This window comes from Sus scrofa, unplaced genomic scaffold (genome assembly GCF_000003025.6).
Source record: "Sus scrofa isolate TJ Tabasco breed Duroc unplaced genomic scaffold, Sscrofa11.1 Contig498, whole genome shotgun sequence".
Classification (NCBI taxonomy): Eukaryota; Metazoa; Chordata; class Mammalia; order Artiodactyla; family Suidae; genus Sus; species Sus scrofa.
Window position 1 is genome coordinate 80,674 of NW_018085227.1, and position 15,846 is coordinate 96,519.

The window sequence follows — 15,846 nt, forward strand, 5'->3', positions numbered from 1 at the left end:
AGGTTCAATCTCTGGCCTCGCTCAGTGGGTTAAGGATCTGGCATTGCCCTGAGCTATTGTGTGGGTTGCAGATGTGGTTTGGATCCAGCATGGCTGTGGTGTAGGTGGGTGACTACAGCTCCAGTTTGACTCCTAATCTGGAAACTTCCATATTCCACAGTTGTGGTCCTAAGAAAACAAAAAGAAAGAAAAAGGAAAGTTACTCATCCTGTGATGCCCAGTGAGTAGTTCAACTAGATGTTGTATTGAAGTCTTCCAATTACAAGATCACAACTTATACAATTGTGGTTTCATGTACTATTTTTATTTTTGTCTTTTAGAATGTATTTTCTGAATTCTACTATTTTGTATAATTCTCTGGGCCATTCAGGAAATCATTGACCAACAAAATTTCCCAAAAGTAGAGGATGCTTGTAAGTTCAATATCCTGTCTGAATAGCAAAAGTGGACATGAACACAAACAAGCCTTTCTGTAAAAAACATTTTTCTTCCTACTTATTCTCACTCATTTTGATTATTATGGAATTAAGTTAACATCATGGTAAGTTGACAACATGGTAAAGACAAACCATTCAGAGGTATCTGAATTCATGTTGTTGGGATTTTCCAAATCTCAGAATCTTCAGATTTTATTCTTTCTGGGATTCTCTGTGGTCTATGTAGGGATTGTGTTAGGAAACTTCTTCATCTTGGTTACTGTGACTTTTGATTCATGCCTTCACACACCAATGTATTTTCTGCTTATAAATCTCTCCTTTATTGATATGATCTTGGCTTCTTTTGCTACCCCTAAGATGATTGCAGATTTCCTCCGAGAACAGAAGACCATCTCCTGGTGGGGATGTTATTCTCAGATGTTCTTCATGCACCTCGTAGGCGGGAGTGAGATGATGTTGCTTGTAGCCATGGCAATAGGCAGATGTGTTGCCATATGCAAACCTCTCCATTACATGACTATCATGAGCCCACGAGTGCTCACTAGCCTATTGTTATCTTCCTATGCAGTTGGATTTGTGCACTCATCTAGTCAAATGGCTTTCATGTTGAATTTGCCCTTCTGTGGCCCCAATGTTGTGGACAGCTTTTTCTGTGACCTTCCCCTGGTCATCAAGCTTGCATGCAAAGACACATACATGCTACAGCTACTGGTCATTGCCGACAGTGGCCTCCTGTCCCTAGTCTGCTTCCTCCTCTTGCTTGTATCCTGCACAGTAATTATTTACTCCGTTAGGTACCGCACTGCTAGTAGCTCCTCTAAGGCCTTCTCCACTCTCTCAGCTCACATCACAGTTGTGACTCTCTTCTTTGCCCCTTGTGTCTTTATCTACATATGGCCCTTCAGCAGATACTCTGTAGATAAGATTCTTTCTATATTTTATACAATTTTCACACCTCTCTTAAATCCTTTTATTTATACACTGAGGAATCAAGAGGTAAAAGCAGCTACTAAGAAGATAAGGAATGTATACATGTATGTGTAACTGGGTCACCAAATTGACAGAACACTGTAAGCCAGCTATAATGGAAAAAATCATTATATAAAAAAAAATAGAGTAAGGAAACCAGTGGAACCTAATCAAACTTACAAGCTTTTGCACAACAAAGGAAACTATCAAAAAAAAGAAAAAATAAACCAAAAAGACAACCTAAAAATGGAAGAAAATAGTTGCAATGATGCAACCTACAAGGGCTTAATCTCCAAAATATGCAAACAACTCATATAACTCAATAGCAAAAAACCAAAAACCCAATTGAAAAATTGGCAGAGGACTTGAATAGATATTTGCAAAGAAAACATATTGATGGCCAACAGGCATGTGAAAAAATGTTCAACGTCACTAATTGCTAGAGAAATGCAAATCAAAACCACTGTGAGATACCACCTCCCACCCATCAGAATGGCTATCATTAATAAGTCTACTAGTAACAAATGCTGGAGAAGGTGTGGAGAAAAGGGAACCTTCCTACACTGTTGGTGGAAATGTAAATTGGTACAACCACTATGGAAAACAGTATGGAGGAACCTTAGAAAACTAAATGTAGAACTACCATATGATCCATCAGTCCCACTCCCGGGCATTCAACTGGATCAAAAATTTCATTGAAAAAAATACATTCACCCCTATGTTCACTGCAGCACTAGTCACAATAGCCAAGACATAGAAACAATCTAAGTGTCCATCAACAGATGAATGAGTTAAAAAGTGGTACATAAACACAAAGGAATACAACTCAGCCATGAAAAGAACAAAATAATGCCATTTGCAGCAAAATGGATGGAACTACAGATTCTCATACTAAGTGAAGTCGGAAAGAGAAAGACAAATACCATATGATATCACTTATATCTGGGATCTAATATATGCACAAATGATTCTATCTACAGAAAAGAAACAAACTCATAGACATAGAGAACAGATTTGTGGTTGCCAAGGGTTGGGGAGGGAGTGGGATGCACTGGGAGTTTGGGGTTAGTAGATGCAAACTACTGTATCCATTCGAGAGGATAAGCAATGAGAATCTATTGCATAGCACAGATTACTATATCCATTCACTCTTGATGAACATGATGGAGCATAATGTGAGAAAAAGAATGAATATGTGTACAACTGGATCACTTTGCTGTACAGAAAAAATTGACAGAACATTTTACATCAACTATAAATGCATACATACATAAATTGAAAGTTACAACTCCTAGCAAAAACTGAAACAAGTTTACAAGGAGCTTGCATGCCACCTAGTGACTGCAGTCTCCTGTGTTTCTTTCCTAGTTTAAATAAGAAACCAAGAATTAGAAAGGAGAATTTGTGAGCCACAATAAACAACTTATACAACCCAACAGCAAAAAAAACAATCAATCAATGGAAAAATGGGCAAAAGACCTGAATAGACATTTCTCCAAGGAAGATATACAGATGGCCAACAAACACATGAAAAAATGCTCAGCATCATTGATTATAAGAGAAATGCAAATCAAAACTACCATGAGATACCACCTCACACCAGTCAGAATGGCCATCATTAATAAATCCACAAGTAACAAGTGCTGGAGGGGCTGTAGAGAAAAGGGAACCCTCCTGCACTGTTGGTGGGAATGTAAACTGGTACAGCCACTATGGAGAACAGTTTGGAGACACCTTAGAAATCTATACATAGAACTTCCATATGTCCCCACAATCCCACTCTTGGGCATATATCCAGATGAAACTCTACTTAAAAGAGACACATGCACCCGCATGTTCATTGCAGCACTATTCACAATAGCCAGGACATGGAAACAATCCAAATGTCCATCGACAGATGATTGGATTTGGAAGAAGTGGTATATATACACAATGGAATACTACTCATCCATAAAAAACAGTGACATAATGCCATTTGCAGGAACATGGATGGAACTAGAGAATCTCATCCTGAGTGAAATGAGCCAGAAAGACAAAGACAAATACCATATGATATCACTTATAACTGGAATCTAATATCCAGGACAAATGAACCTTTCCACAGAAAAGAAAATCATGGACTTGGAGAAGAGACTTGTGGCTGCCTGATGGGAGGGGGAGGGAGTGGGAGGGATCAGGAGCTTGGGCTTATCAGACACAACTTAGAATAGATTTACAAGGAGATCCTGCTGAGTAGCATTAAGAACTTTCTCTAGATACTCATGTTGCAATAGAAGAAAGGGTGGGGGAAAAATGTAATTGTAATGTATACATGTAAGGATAACTTGATCCCCTTGCTGTACAGTGGGAAAATAAAAAAAAAAAAAAAAAAAAGAATTTATGGGAGTTCCCATCATGGCTCAGCGGTTAACTAATCTGACTAGTATCCATGAGAACACAGGTTCAATCCATGGCCTCGCTCAGTGGGTTAGGGATCTGGCATTGCCATGAGCTGACCTGTGGTGTAGGTTGCAGACTTGACTCGGATCTGACATTGCTGTGGCTGTGATGTAGGCCAGCAGCTACAGCTCCAATTCAACCCCTAGCCTGGGAACCTCCGTATGCCACAAGGGTATGGAGAAGTTAACAATAATGGGCTTTCTGATTTCCTCAAAAGGCAGTCTAGATGTTGTCCTAAATCCCATGCCTTCTAAAGAGGCAGTCAAGCTTGTTACTAAAATATCTATCTTCACAGACAAATTTTAACATTATTTTAAGAGCTTTCCTTACTCTAGTACCTATCATCTGAGTCCAGAATTCCAGTGGACATCACAAACCGTAAGTCACCACTAGGAATTAAACTATTCTGAAAAAAAGCAAGGCAGGCAGGTAACAAGAAATTATGTAATGTCAAAATTATTGTTTATGATTTTTAGATTTATTTCCTACCATAGATTTAAAAAGCTAAGTCTTTAAGGCCACTGAAAGCAGGGATGAGCCTTCCAACTTTCAGGAGGCATTAAATACATGCAATACATGTCATTATTTTAATTTGCAAGATCATAACCCTTTGTTCAGAATTGTTCTCCCAAATGATTATATTTTGTTCATAACTGGTCAGATAGGTTGATATGTCTCAAAAAGAATAGGAATTGTTTGAGTCTACTCAAGAGTGTTGGAAAGCAATTCTTCTGCCTGTATTCAAAATAAAGATTTTAGAAAATTAATAGAATTGTATGAAATTAAGTAAATAACTAGCTTGTCTAGTAAAGTCTTTGAGTATCTCAGTGCTGTTAGCTAGTTGCTGTTTTTAATCCCCATTTTTATTGCGTAAGTGAACTGAGGAAAAGGGGCTTTATAATTTACCTAAGTTTCCACATCTAGCAAGTAAAAAAAAAAGTGAGATACAAACTCAATCTGTTTTTTGAAGCTTTGCACTTCTTTATCATTCTTATGCTGCTTCTAACAGTGTTACTCAAATTTTGGAAACCACACTTCCCAAAATCCAGAAAGAGTTTAAATCATAACAGAGGGAATCTGAGTCCATGGACAAATAATGTAATTTATTGCTTTCATACATTCACAACAAAAAAAGTGATATGTTCCTCCAATGAAAGAATTGAATACTTTCTCCAATAAGTTTCTCAAGGAGGGATGCAGTTATAGAAGGCTCAAGATAGAGCTTGGTGGAGTTCCTGTCATGGCGCAGAGGAAAAGAATCTGACTAGGAACCATGAGGTTGTGGTTCGATCCTTGACCTCGCTCAGTGGGTTAAGGATAGAGCGTTGCTGTGGCTATGGTGTAGGCCAGCGGCTACAGCTCTGATTGGAACTCTAGCCTGGGAACCTCCATATGCCATGGGTGCAGCCTAAAAAGGACAAAAAGACAAAAAAAAAAAAAAAATTAGCCATCCACTCAGCTGCAAGCCTGATAAGGCCCATGTTTACTGCACCAGAGGTGTGGACCCTGAGGAACCAGCAGGCCTCTCCTGGGACCTTTGTGGAACAAGCTAAGCCACCTTGGAAATCAGAATTAAGCAGAATACTTTTATGTCCAATATTTACAGATGCTGTTGGGAAGTAATAAATAGATGCTGAATGTGGGGAAAAAGTGATACAGAATACTACAAATCTTAAGACTCACCTGCTCACAAGTATGGGAGTTGTGGAAACAACTATGTATGATAAATATGATGAAATTTACAAATAGTGTTATTATAAAAAGCTAAACACAAAACAGCAAAGAATTTATACTTTTAGTGATAGAAATTTAATAGAGGTGTAGTGGGTAGAATAGCATCCCGACAAATTCATGTCCATCTGTAATTTCAGAATGTGACCTTACTTGGAAATACAGTACTTGAAGATGTAATTAAGATAAGGATCTAAATGAGATCATACTAGATTAGAGTGGTCCCCAAAACCAATGAGAGTGCCCAAAGGAAAGAGAAAAGGACACACAGATATCAGACAAAAGCCATGTGAAGACACAGGTAAGGAGAAATTGGAATTATGCAGCCACAAGCCCAGGTACATCTCAGGCTGCCAGAAGCTGGAGAAGGCAGGGCGGGATCCTTCCTTGGAGCCTTCGGAGGGAACATGGCCCTGCTGACACCTTGACTTCAGACCACTGCCTTCTGCCTCCAGGATATGGGACAATATATTTCTGTTGTTAGAAGCCATGATGCTTGTGGTAATTTGTTATGGTAGCCCTAGGAAATTAATATGACCAACAAAACTGACTTCTTGTACAAGGGAAAAAAAATAAGCTAAATAAAAATTTGCACCTTCAAATTAACAATAAGAATCAAATGTTGAATGATGTGAATTGATGGAGTATCGAGCAGTGTTAGTGGGAGGGACAACCACTTTGGAGAGAATTTTGGCATTGTTTAATGAAATTAAGTTTATGCACACACTACTACCAAGCAGTTCCTCTTCCTCCCTCACTGGTTCTCAGAAAGCGGCAGCTGTCCCTTAAGGTCCATGTGGATGGACTTATCACTAAGCCTTAAGGCACCCCCTTTCCCCTGTGCAACAGCAAGCCTGACCAGGTGCCAGTCCCAGTTCAGCCACCAGCTAGCCCCTGGGAAGATTTTAAGATGTCCTCTTGGGGACTGTTATGGGGAATCCCCTTCTGTATCAGCCCTTCCTAGGAAGGCTTTTGGTTCAGTCTAAATGAGAGAGGCCAGTGTGGAGGAGAGCTAGGGCAGAGGAGGGTCTGAGAGGCAGGAAGTCTGCTCCACTACCTGCCTCTACTTTCCCTTGGGAGGACATCCAGCAGTGGCTCTCTGAGCTGTCACCTCTTCTGAGAACTCAGTCTCTGCTGGCCATCACTTCACTCAGCTCCACTGTGCTCTCAGCTCTGCCTGAAAGGGTCTGGATGAGGACCCTGTCTATGTCACCAGCACCTAGACCAGCATCTGGTACACCTAAGATGAGACACAGGGAGGTTAAGCAACGTCCAAAAAATAACCAGAAAATCAGGAGCAGAGCTGATCTAGGACTCCCATGTTTAATCACAAAGCTAGGATTCTCTGTTGTGGGTGGCTTCAAGAAGGAATCAATAGGAAGTGCATGCTGTAGGCGGAGACAACATCTGGGTGCAGCATTCTGGCTCTGCCGTCTGAGGAAAAAGGAACTCTCCACTGAAACGAGAGCTCGGCATGCACTAAGGCAGCTCATTTCTAATTTCATTGTGGGGTTTGGGGTCCCTTTTCGTTATTAAAAAAATTACTCATCTCAATATTTGTCCTCAGAGAACACCTAGTGCAGATATACAAAGTAGTAAAGCGAAAATGTCTTTATAGAAATAACTCCAAGCTAAAACACTAAACTTTTTGAAATTACCCCAACTAAAACACTGATCAATCATAATATCTAGAAAAATCTGCCATAGAGTAGGAATTAAATGTTTGCTCAATACATTAATAAACAAAATAAGTTTTCTTAGTGTGTAACAAGTTGATGTGAATGTTATGTTTGTTCTTAGCAAGACCCATAAAAGAAATATTGAAACCACGTAGTGTTGATGAGAGAACATTAATTAAATACTAATATTTGAGTGAATTTGTTATCAGTCACACTGGAGAAAATTCCTCTTCATTAAAATCTTTCACTGACTTCAGTGACTCCATCAATCTCACACTGGCATAGCCTGTAGCTAATGTTAAACACTCAATGTATAGTAGTTTTTCAGAAGTTGAGCAGTTGATTCTATGTCCTCAATGATATTTACCTAAACCTGACCTCCTAGGTTAGAATTAACACCCTCTTTTATGTGTACCGACTCTCCATGCTTCATGACATTATCATTAAAAGCTTAACTTTTTATTGCATTTTTTTTGTCAAATACCACTGTCAAATTACCCCTTGAGACTTGGGATGATGTGTCATTTTTTTTATTCCCACTAGGTTATTGCACAGTCTCTGACATATAATAGGTTCTCAGGAAAGATTTGTTTTAATCAATTAATAACATAATCACATGATGAAATTTAAAGATTTAAGGGGAATCAATTATGTCCTAACCTTTTCCAGTTTAGTGTGGCAATGAAATGGTCAGTTAATATATTTAAGAAGACAATAGTGGCAATGGGTTTGAAGGAGGGTAACCAGAATAGTTGCAGGTTACCTATAGAAATCCCAATTTATATGTCCATGTTACATATATTGATCTCTTTTTACCTGTACGTATCTATGTATATCAAGAACTCTATGCACATCAAGAACTTTCCCTTATTTACAACAATTTTTGCGCTATGCACTGAAATAAGTGCCATTTTCAAAAAATGTTTAATAAGTATCTAGGTTGCACTAGTCATTATTAGGTAATAGAGTAGGTTTGACAAAATATGATCCCTGATTTTGAAACCGTTGTTTAGACATTTCCGCCAAAACACATGTTTACTAATACTATAATTTAACAGACACGTTAGAGGTTTTATTTTCTTTTAATCTTTAGAAATATGAGATCATATTTCTGATATAAGCATGTATGGCCTGCAGTAGTCAGATAACCAGAGTGAGCATGGAAGCCTGGGAATCCTAAAGAAAGCAGCAGAGGTAGAAAAGACAAGTGAGCATTAAGGAAGTAGCTGCTGTATGAAAAGTGTTAGTGTTCTTTAATAACTTAGAGCACATACAGATTTGGCCAAAGAATTTATTTTATAGGCTAGGGTAGCTTTTTTTTAAGTCATGGAGATCAACTCTAAAGAGTTTTGAGAAAAAAGTTTCATGACAGAAGAAGCAGTAAAAGTCATCAAAGAGTAGTCTTAGAAATGTTTCCTGAGGACAGTTGACAAAATAATCTTAAACGCAGGAGGAGAAAAACAATTAAATCACAAAAGACTAACCCCATAAGACCATCAGCTAATTTTTCATCAGGAACTTATGGGCCAGAAGGGATATATTTAATGTGCTGAAGGAAAAAAAATCACAACCTAAAATACTCTATCCTCAAGATTATCATTCAGAATTGAAGAGATCAAGAGTTTCCCAGACAAGGCAAAACCAAAGCAGTTCATTACCACTAAATAGGCCTTACCAGAAATGTTAAAGGGACTTCTTCAAGGGGAAAAGAAAATAGTAAAGGTCTTTTTTCTCTTTAGGTATATTTATTCCTAAGTATTTTATTCATTTGATGCAATGGTAAATGGGATTGTTTGCCTAATTTCTCTGATCTTTCATTGTTAGTATGCAGAAATGCAGTCAAGTTCTGTGTATTAATTCTGTACCCTGTGATGTTGCCAAATTCATTGATGAGCTCTAACAGTTTTCTGGTAGAGTCTTTAGGATTTTCTAGGTATAGTATCATGTTGTCTGCAAACAGTGATAGTTTTAAACCTACCTAAAGAGACAAAAGACCTGTACTCTGAAAACTATAAGATGCTGATGAAAGCAATCAAAGATGACACCAACAGATGGAAAGACATACCATGCTCTTGGATTGAAAGAATCGATACTATCAAAATGACTATACTACCAAAGGCAATCTACAGATTCAATGCAATCCCTATCAAATTACCAAGGACATTTTTCACAGAACTCAAACAAAATATTTTAAGGTTTGTTTGGAAGCACAAAAGACCCAGAATAGCCAAAGCCATCCTGAGAAAGAAAAACGGAGCTGGAGGAATCAGGCTCCCTGACTTCACACTATACTACAAAGCTACAGTCATCAAAACCATATGGTACCGGCACAAAGACAGAAACATTGATCAGGGGAACAGGATAGAAATCCCAGAATTAAATCCACGCACCTACAGTCAACTAATCTATGACAAAGGAGGCAAGAATATACAATGGAAAAATGACAGCCCCTTCCTTAAGGTGCTGGGAAAACTGGACAGCCACATGGAAAAGAATGAAATTAGAGCACTCCCTAACACCATATACAAAAATAAACTCAAAATAGATTAAAGACTATGTATAAGGCCAGATACTATAAAACCCTTAGAGGAAAACATAGGTCAAACACTCTCTGACATAAATGACAGCAATATCTTCTCAGATCCACCTCTTAGAGTAATGACAATAAAAACAAAAATAAATAAATGGGACTTAAAACTTTCTGCACAGCAAAGGATACCCTAAACAAAATGAAAAGACAACTCACAGATTGGGAGAAAATCTTTGCAAATGAATCGACTGACAAGGGATTAATCTCCAAAATTTATAAACACCTCCTACCACTCAATACCAAAACAACAAACAACCCCATAAAAAAATGGGCAGAAGACCTAAACAAATAATTCTCCAAAGAAGACATATGGATGACCATAAAACACATGAAAAGATGTTCAACATCACTAATTATTAGAGAAATCAAAATCACCTATGAGGTACCACACTTACACCTGCCAGAATGGCCATCATCAAAATGTCGACAAACAATAAATGCTTGAGAGGGTGTGGAGAAAAAGGAACCCTATTCCACTGTTGGTGGGAATGTGTATTTGTGCAACCACTGTGGAAAACAGTATGGAGATTCCTCAGAAAATTAAAAATAGAACTACCATTTGATCCAGCAATCCCACTCCTGGGCATCTATCCAAAGAAAACTATGACTCGAAAAGATACATGGATTCCAGTGTTCATTGCAGCACTGCATACAATAGCTAAGACATGGAAACAACCTAAATGTCCATTGACAGAAGAGTGATCAAGAAGACGTGGTACATATGCATAATGGAATATTACTCAGCCATTAAAAGGAATGAAATACCAGCATTTTTAGCAACATGGATGGACCTAGAAATTATCATGGTAAGTGAAGCATTCAGACACTGAGACACCAACATCAACTGCTATCACTGGCATGTGGAATCTAAAAAAAGGACTCAGTGAACTTCTTTGCAGAACAGATACTGACCCACAGACTTTGAAAAACTTACAGTTTCCAAATGAGACAGGTTAGGATTGGGGATGCGCTGGGGGTTTGGGAAGGAAATGCTATAAAATTGGGTTGTGATGATCATTCTACAACTATAAATGTAATAAAATTAACCAAGTAATAAGGAAAAGAAAAGGCGCAACTCGAAATAAAATATACGAAGGGATTAAGTCCATTATTTAAATCTTTAGTGAAATACACAGTATCTGGGCCCTCTTCTGGAACATTGTCAGCTGATGAGCTCACTGGTATTATAAACTAAACCCACTTGATTGTGCCAAACTCTGTCTTTGACTGCTTCATTAATAATAGATCAAGGCAGTTCTAGAATATTACCTCATTTATTCTGGACCATCATTTTCCCCAGATTTCTAAGTATAAAATCCTAAATCATAGGAAAGTGCATCCATATTGATTCTCTCTTGTTTAGACTGCATTTCACCCCCACACAATGTCCAAACCCTCAATATCCATCCACACTTATGTGTGCTCTCTTGATTTCTACCACTGCATATTAACCAGCTCATAAAGCTCCTTTGGTGAATTTTTTTTCCTTTCATTTCAGAGCAGGCTCAGCACTCCTCTTGTCTTAATATTATGTGACTACATCTTAGTAATTTGTCTACAAGTAGTGAGGTGAAGCAGGGCAAATCATGAGGTAAACATGTTATTGTCTTGCCAGACATACACAGCCATTCGGGCTTTTGCATTTTCTCCAGGCAAAGTGAGGTTGCTGTCTTCCAGAAAAAAGGAGGAAGCCTCTTTTACTGGCCCAGATGTTCAAAGGATCATGGGAATTAAAGGTTTTCAAATGTATGCTTCCAGATATTCTCATATTAGATACTAGGTCCTAATGTTTTCTCTCCCAGAGTCATGACTTCATTATCAAATTATTGCCACAGCTGTAAATTAGGCCTTATTTATAACTATGCTATTTTCACAATTGATATTTGTCCTAATTTTAAGCCCAGCCTTCCCCATGACCATACACTGTGGGGATCTCTTTATATTCTGTCACGGTGCCAACTATTTTTCACTGAAATGATAAATGGCTAATCTGAGCCTATTAATTTCCTCTGTCATCACTTTGATACTAGTTCAAAATAATCAGCCACTCCCTAGTTCTTTCAGAGTATTGTGGTCCTTTATCTCTCTAATTCTAGAATTATTTGATAATCTTCTACCTCTAGCCCAACTTAAATAAGCAGAGGAGAGAGTCTTGGTTATTTTGATACTACAGTATTCCAGAGGTTATCCTCATCTCACCACCACCGATGGAGCCTGTTGCCTTTGGGACTGTGAGTGATTCAGTTTCGAAATTCCCTTCTGAGAAGTTGCTCTTTAGGAGGGAACTGTGTGTGATTGGGTCACTTTGCTGCATAACAGAAATTAAAGAAACACTGTAAATCAACTATACTTTAAGTTAAATAAAAGGGGGGAAGTACTTCTAGTAGTAATTGTCCTGTTTTGCATTTATCCAGAAATCTCTCAGTCAGGATTTGTATCTCAGAGACACATGATCCTATATGTATGAGTACATATAGTTTCACTAGGGGGAGGTGAGTCTAGCAAAAAAAAATTTTTTTTTTAAAGGGGGTTATTTCCTACTAGAGTGAGGAAGTGAGGCGAAGGAGAAATAGAAGCCAGTGAGAGTACGTCATCTGGCAATCAGCCATTGTAGGCAACTGAAGCTTAATCCTACCATGGAGTTCTGGAAGACAGTTCAGAACATGTGTCTAGAAATTACTTAGTCTTTGGAGAGACGGAACTGGGGTATTTATTGGCACTAGTTAGAGATTGCTTTCAGGGGCATCGATTCCCTGACCCTCCCTTCCTTGATGTGTAGGTAGAGCAAATTTATCCAAAGAGAGCTATTGATGAAGAGTGGCAAGTGCCTGCCTTTGGACTCATGATAACTTGTAAATAAATGGTAACTACTGAGAAGACCTAGGTATTGACAAAATCTGCTACACTGTGAAAATCTCCAAATTTACATATGTAGTTCAGACTTCAGAACTCCAGACTTACATATTCAAGAGACTATTCAACCTCCTCATTTTGATTCAAAGTTAGCATTTCAAAGTTAATATGTTCACAATTACCCTTTTAATCTTCCTCCCAAACTGTCTATAAATACAGTTTTGTGGTCTTATTTAGCAGTAAATTTATTCTCCTAGTTTCTTAGATTACAATATTTGGAATCATGCCTGACTCCTCCATTATAGTTACAATCTATAATAACCTTCAGGAAATTCTATTTGCTCTCATTTCAAAAGACACATAAGAGTCTGACTACTTCCTCTCACTTCTAGTGTAACTTTCCTATGTGAGCCATCATTACAGCTGGCCTGATTTAGGAAAACCGCTACTTACCTGGCCTCCTCACTTCCATCCTTGCTTTTACAACACAGCAGTTAGATCTGATCTGAAGCATGATATTATTGTCACTCCTCTACTCAAAACTGGCCACTTACTTGCTACTTCACTCAGAAGAGAAGGCAGTGAGTTACTGGAGACTTACAGGGCCTTATATGATCTGTGTGTCACCCATAATTGCTCATCTGAACTCATTTCCAGCTACCTGCTTCTTTAGTTACAGATGTTATTTGAAAATATCAGATAACACCCCTAGGTGCATTTGGACTAGCCGTCCTTCCCATGTTTTACTTTCCGCATATATGTACATGCTAATCTCTTCTCTTCCTTTCTGTTTTTTGATAAAGTCATCTCCTCAATGAGGCTGATTTTTAATATCCTATATGCGGCCCAACCTGCCACCCCACATCTGGCATCCCTATGTTCCTGTTAGCCTTTTTTCAAAGGGTCCTTTTCTATATTTCCAAAGTGTCTAGCTGAAAGTTGTCCTGACTTTTTTTCAAACATGAAGAGAGGCAGCATTCTGCAGTTTAAGAATATGAACTCTGGAGTCCAAATGCCTGAGTTAGAATACCAGCTCTGCTACTGAAAATTCATTTGTCTTAACATATTAGGCCTCAGTCTCCTCATTTGTAAAGCAGTAATGATGGTGTTTTAGACTTTTCATTAGACTTTTATGAAAATTACTTGAAAAAATCAGCATAGTGCTGACATAAACATTCAATTGATGTATTATTTAGATTTGTATTGCTGTTTTATCATTGCATTATCTGTTTTCATCATAGCTAACCAAGAGTTTGATATATTTACTCTAAATTTGGTATATGAATGAAGGTTTACATTAATTTTCCTGTTTGATGTTTATTAAAGTAAGATTTTTTAATGTCCATTGGCCTATTATTCTCATCATTTAAAGAAAAATTTTCTTATATTCTTTGTTCATTATTCTCTTCAAGTTATCATTACTTACTGATTTGTAAATATTTATTCTCTGTATTAAAGGGATGTTAGGCCTTAGTCATCAGGAATATAACAGCAGCTCTGGAACTGTGTGTGTGTTAGAATAAAAAGCGATTCCATTTTGGCAGACCCCAGGCCTGCCAGGATATATGGTTCACTGGGTGGGTAGAGCACATGCTGGATGTCAACCCCACAGACCCTTTGTCCAGTTACAATCTGCTTTTCTCAAAGTTTACCAGTTTAAATGTCAGTCTCATCCAAAACACCCTCCAGGTAAACACTTAAAATTAATCATCAGGTTTAGTAACTCCTTCCCTACCTCCAAATCAAGTATTCACTTTTGTTGGTTGTCACAAACCTCTCTGTAATTCTTGGCTTCACATTATATATCTGAACCTACATAATGGGTGCATTTCAGAAGCAAATGACATTGATGTATGTAGCCTACTTCTACAGTCTTTAGCAATTATGGTCTCTGTGTTTTAAGTAGAGAATCAGAAACTTAGAAAGCTTTCATCATTGCCTTTAGCCAACCACAATCTAATGACAGTTTGGAACTTGAGTCTTCTTACTACATGCAGATGCTGCCTTGGCAGGAAAATCTGTTATAAATTTGATTTAATGTATACATTTAACATGGAATTCAATGTCATGTGGATAGTTGTAAATGTGATAGTCATTCATTAGAACATTTTAAGATACTTTTAATCATCATACAACCGTTAGCAAGAGCTTGAATTAACTTAAAATGATTTGGGGAAGTAAGTGGGATAATAATTATAAGTGATCTGCAAAGTAACCCACACACCAGGCCATTATACATGACCATATGAATCTGATTTTGGAAAAGCAAATATTTTGTGTTACATAAATCTGATGCTCCTAGTAGGAAGGAGCCTTCTCCAAAGTATTAATGCTTGATCAAAGTTTCATAAAAGTAACATACAAGATTTTCAACGTGTTTTTAGAATGTAACTTGATAATTCAATTACTGAAGAGGAAGGCGCATTTTATACTCTTTAAACCAGAATATGATATATTATTATTCTACTTGAATTATTAAAATAATTGCAGTTATGTGTATATAATCTGACAAATCTTTAAAATTTTGTTCCATTGTCAACTGGGCAAATGAACATGAGTCATTACTGAAAATTTCCACCAGAAAATGGTTTATTCCCCAGCCTATGGTAATAATGGTAATCTGCCAACAATGATGCATCTTTTAGGGATTCTTAATTTGATGGGAGAGAAGGTACAGATACTTATAACTGAAGTCCAAGGGATACTCAAATCCAAAGTTTTCTGCCTTCTTAAAGTGACACTTTACCTGAATTATTTTTTAGAAGCCAGGAAAAAGAGGTAATTAAATCCTCACTTGCATAAAAAAATTCATGTTTTTAAAAGTTTCATTCAAGTATAGTAGATGTGAAATTCAAATTAAGGGATCTACAATGTCAGCACTGAGTGTTTTAACTCCAGGTTAGTAAAAATCCATTGATGTATATTCAGTTAATGTGTGTCTAAAAACAGGTCAAATGGAGACTTTTATTATCAATTATTATCTTTTCTATTATTATTTTTTATTATCTATTATTTTGTATATTAAATCATTGGAGAATCATATTAACTTAGTTAAAATTAAATTTCTTCATTGTTGTATTTGTTTTTAAGTAGCATTAGTCAGCATACAAAATCATCCTCATGTTTTTCCTGATTACAAATTCAGCAT

General features: G+C 37.4%; 1 protein-coding gene across 1 annotated transcript; it reads left to right on the forward strand.

Moving 5' to 3' along the window:
* Positions 1–554: 554 nt before the first annotated feature.
* Positions 555–1,481, forward strand: LOC110258851 (olfactory receptor 4K13-like). Its single transcript, XM_021082088.1, has one exon. The coding sequence runs from the start codon at positions 555–557 to the stop codon at positions 1,479–1,481; it is 927 nt and encodes a 308-aa protein (XP_020937747.1).
* The last annotated feature ends 14,365 nt before the right edge of the window (positions 1,482–15,846 follow it).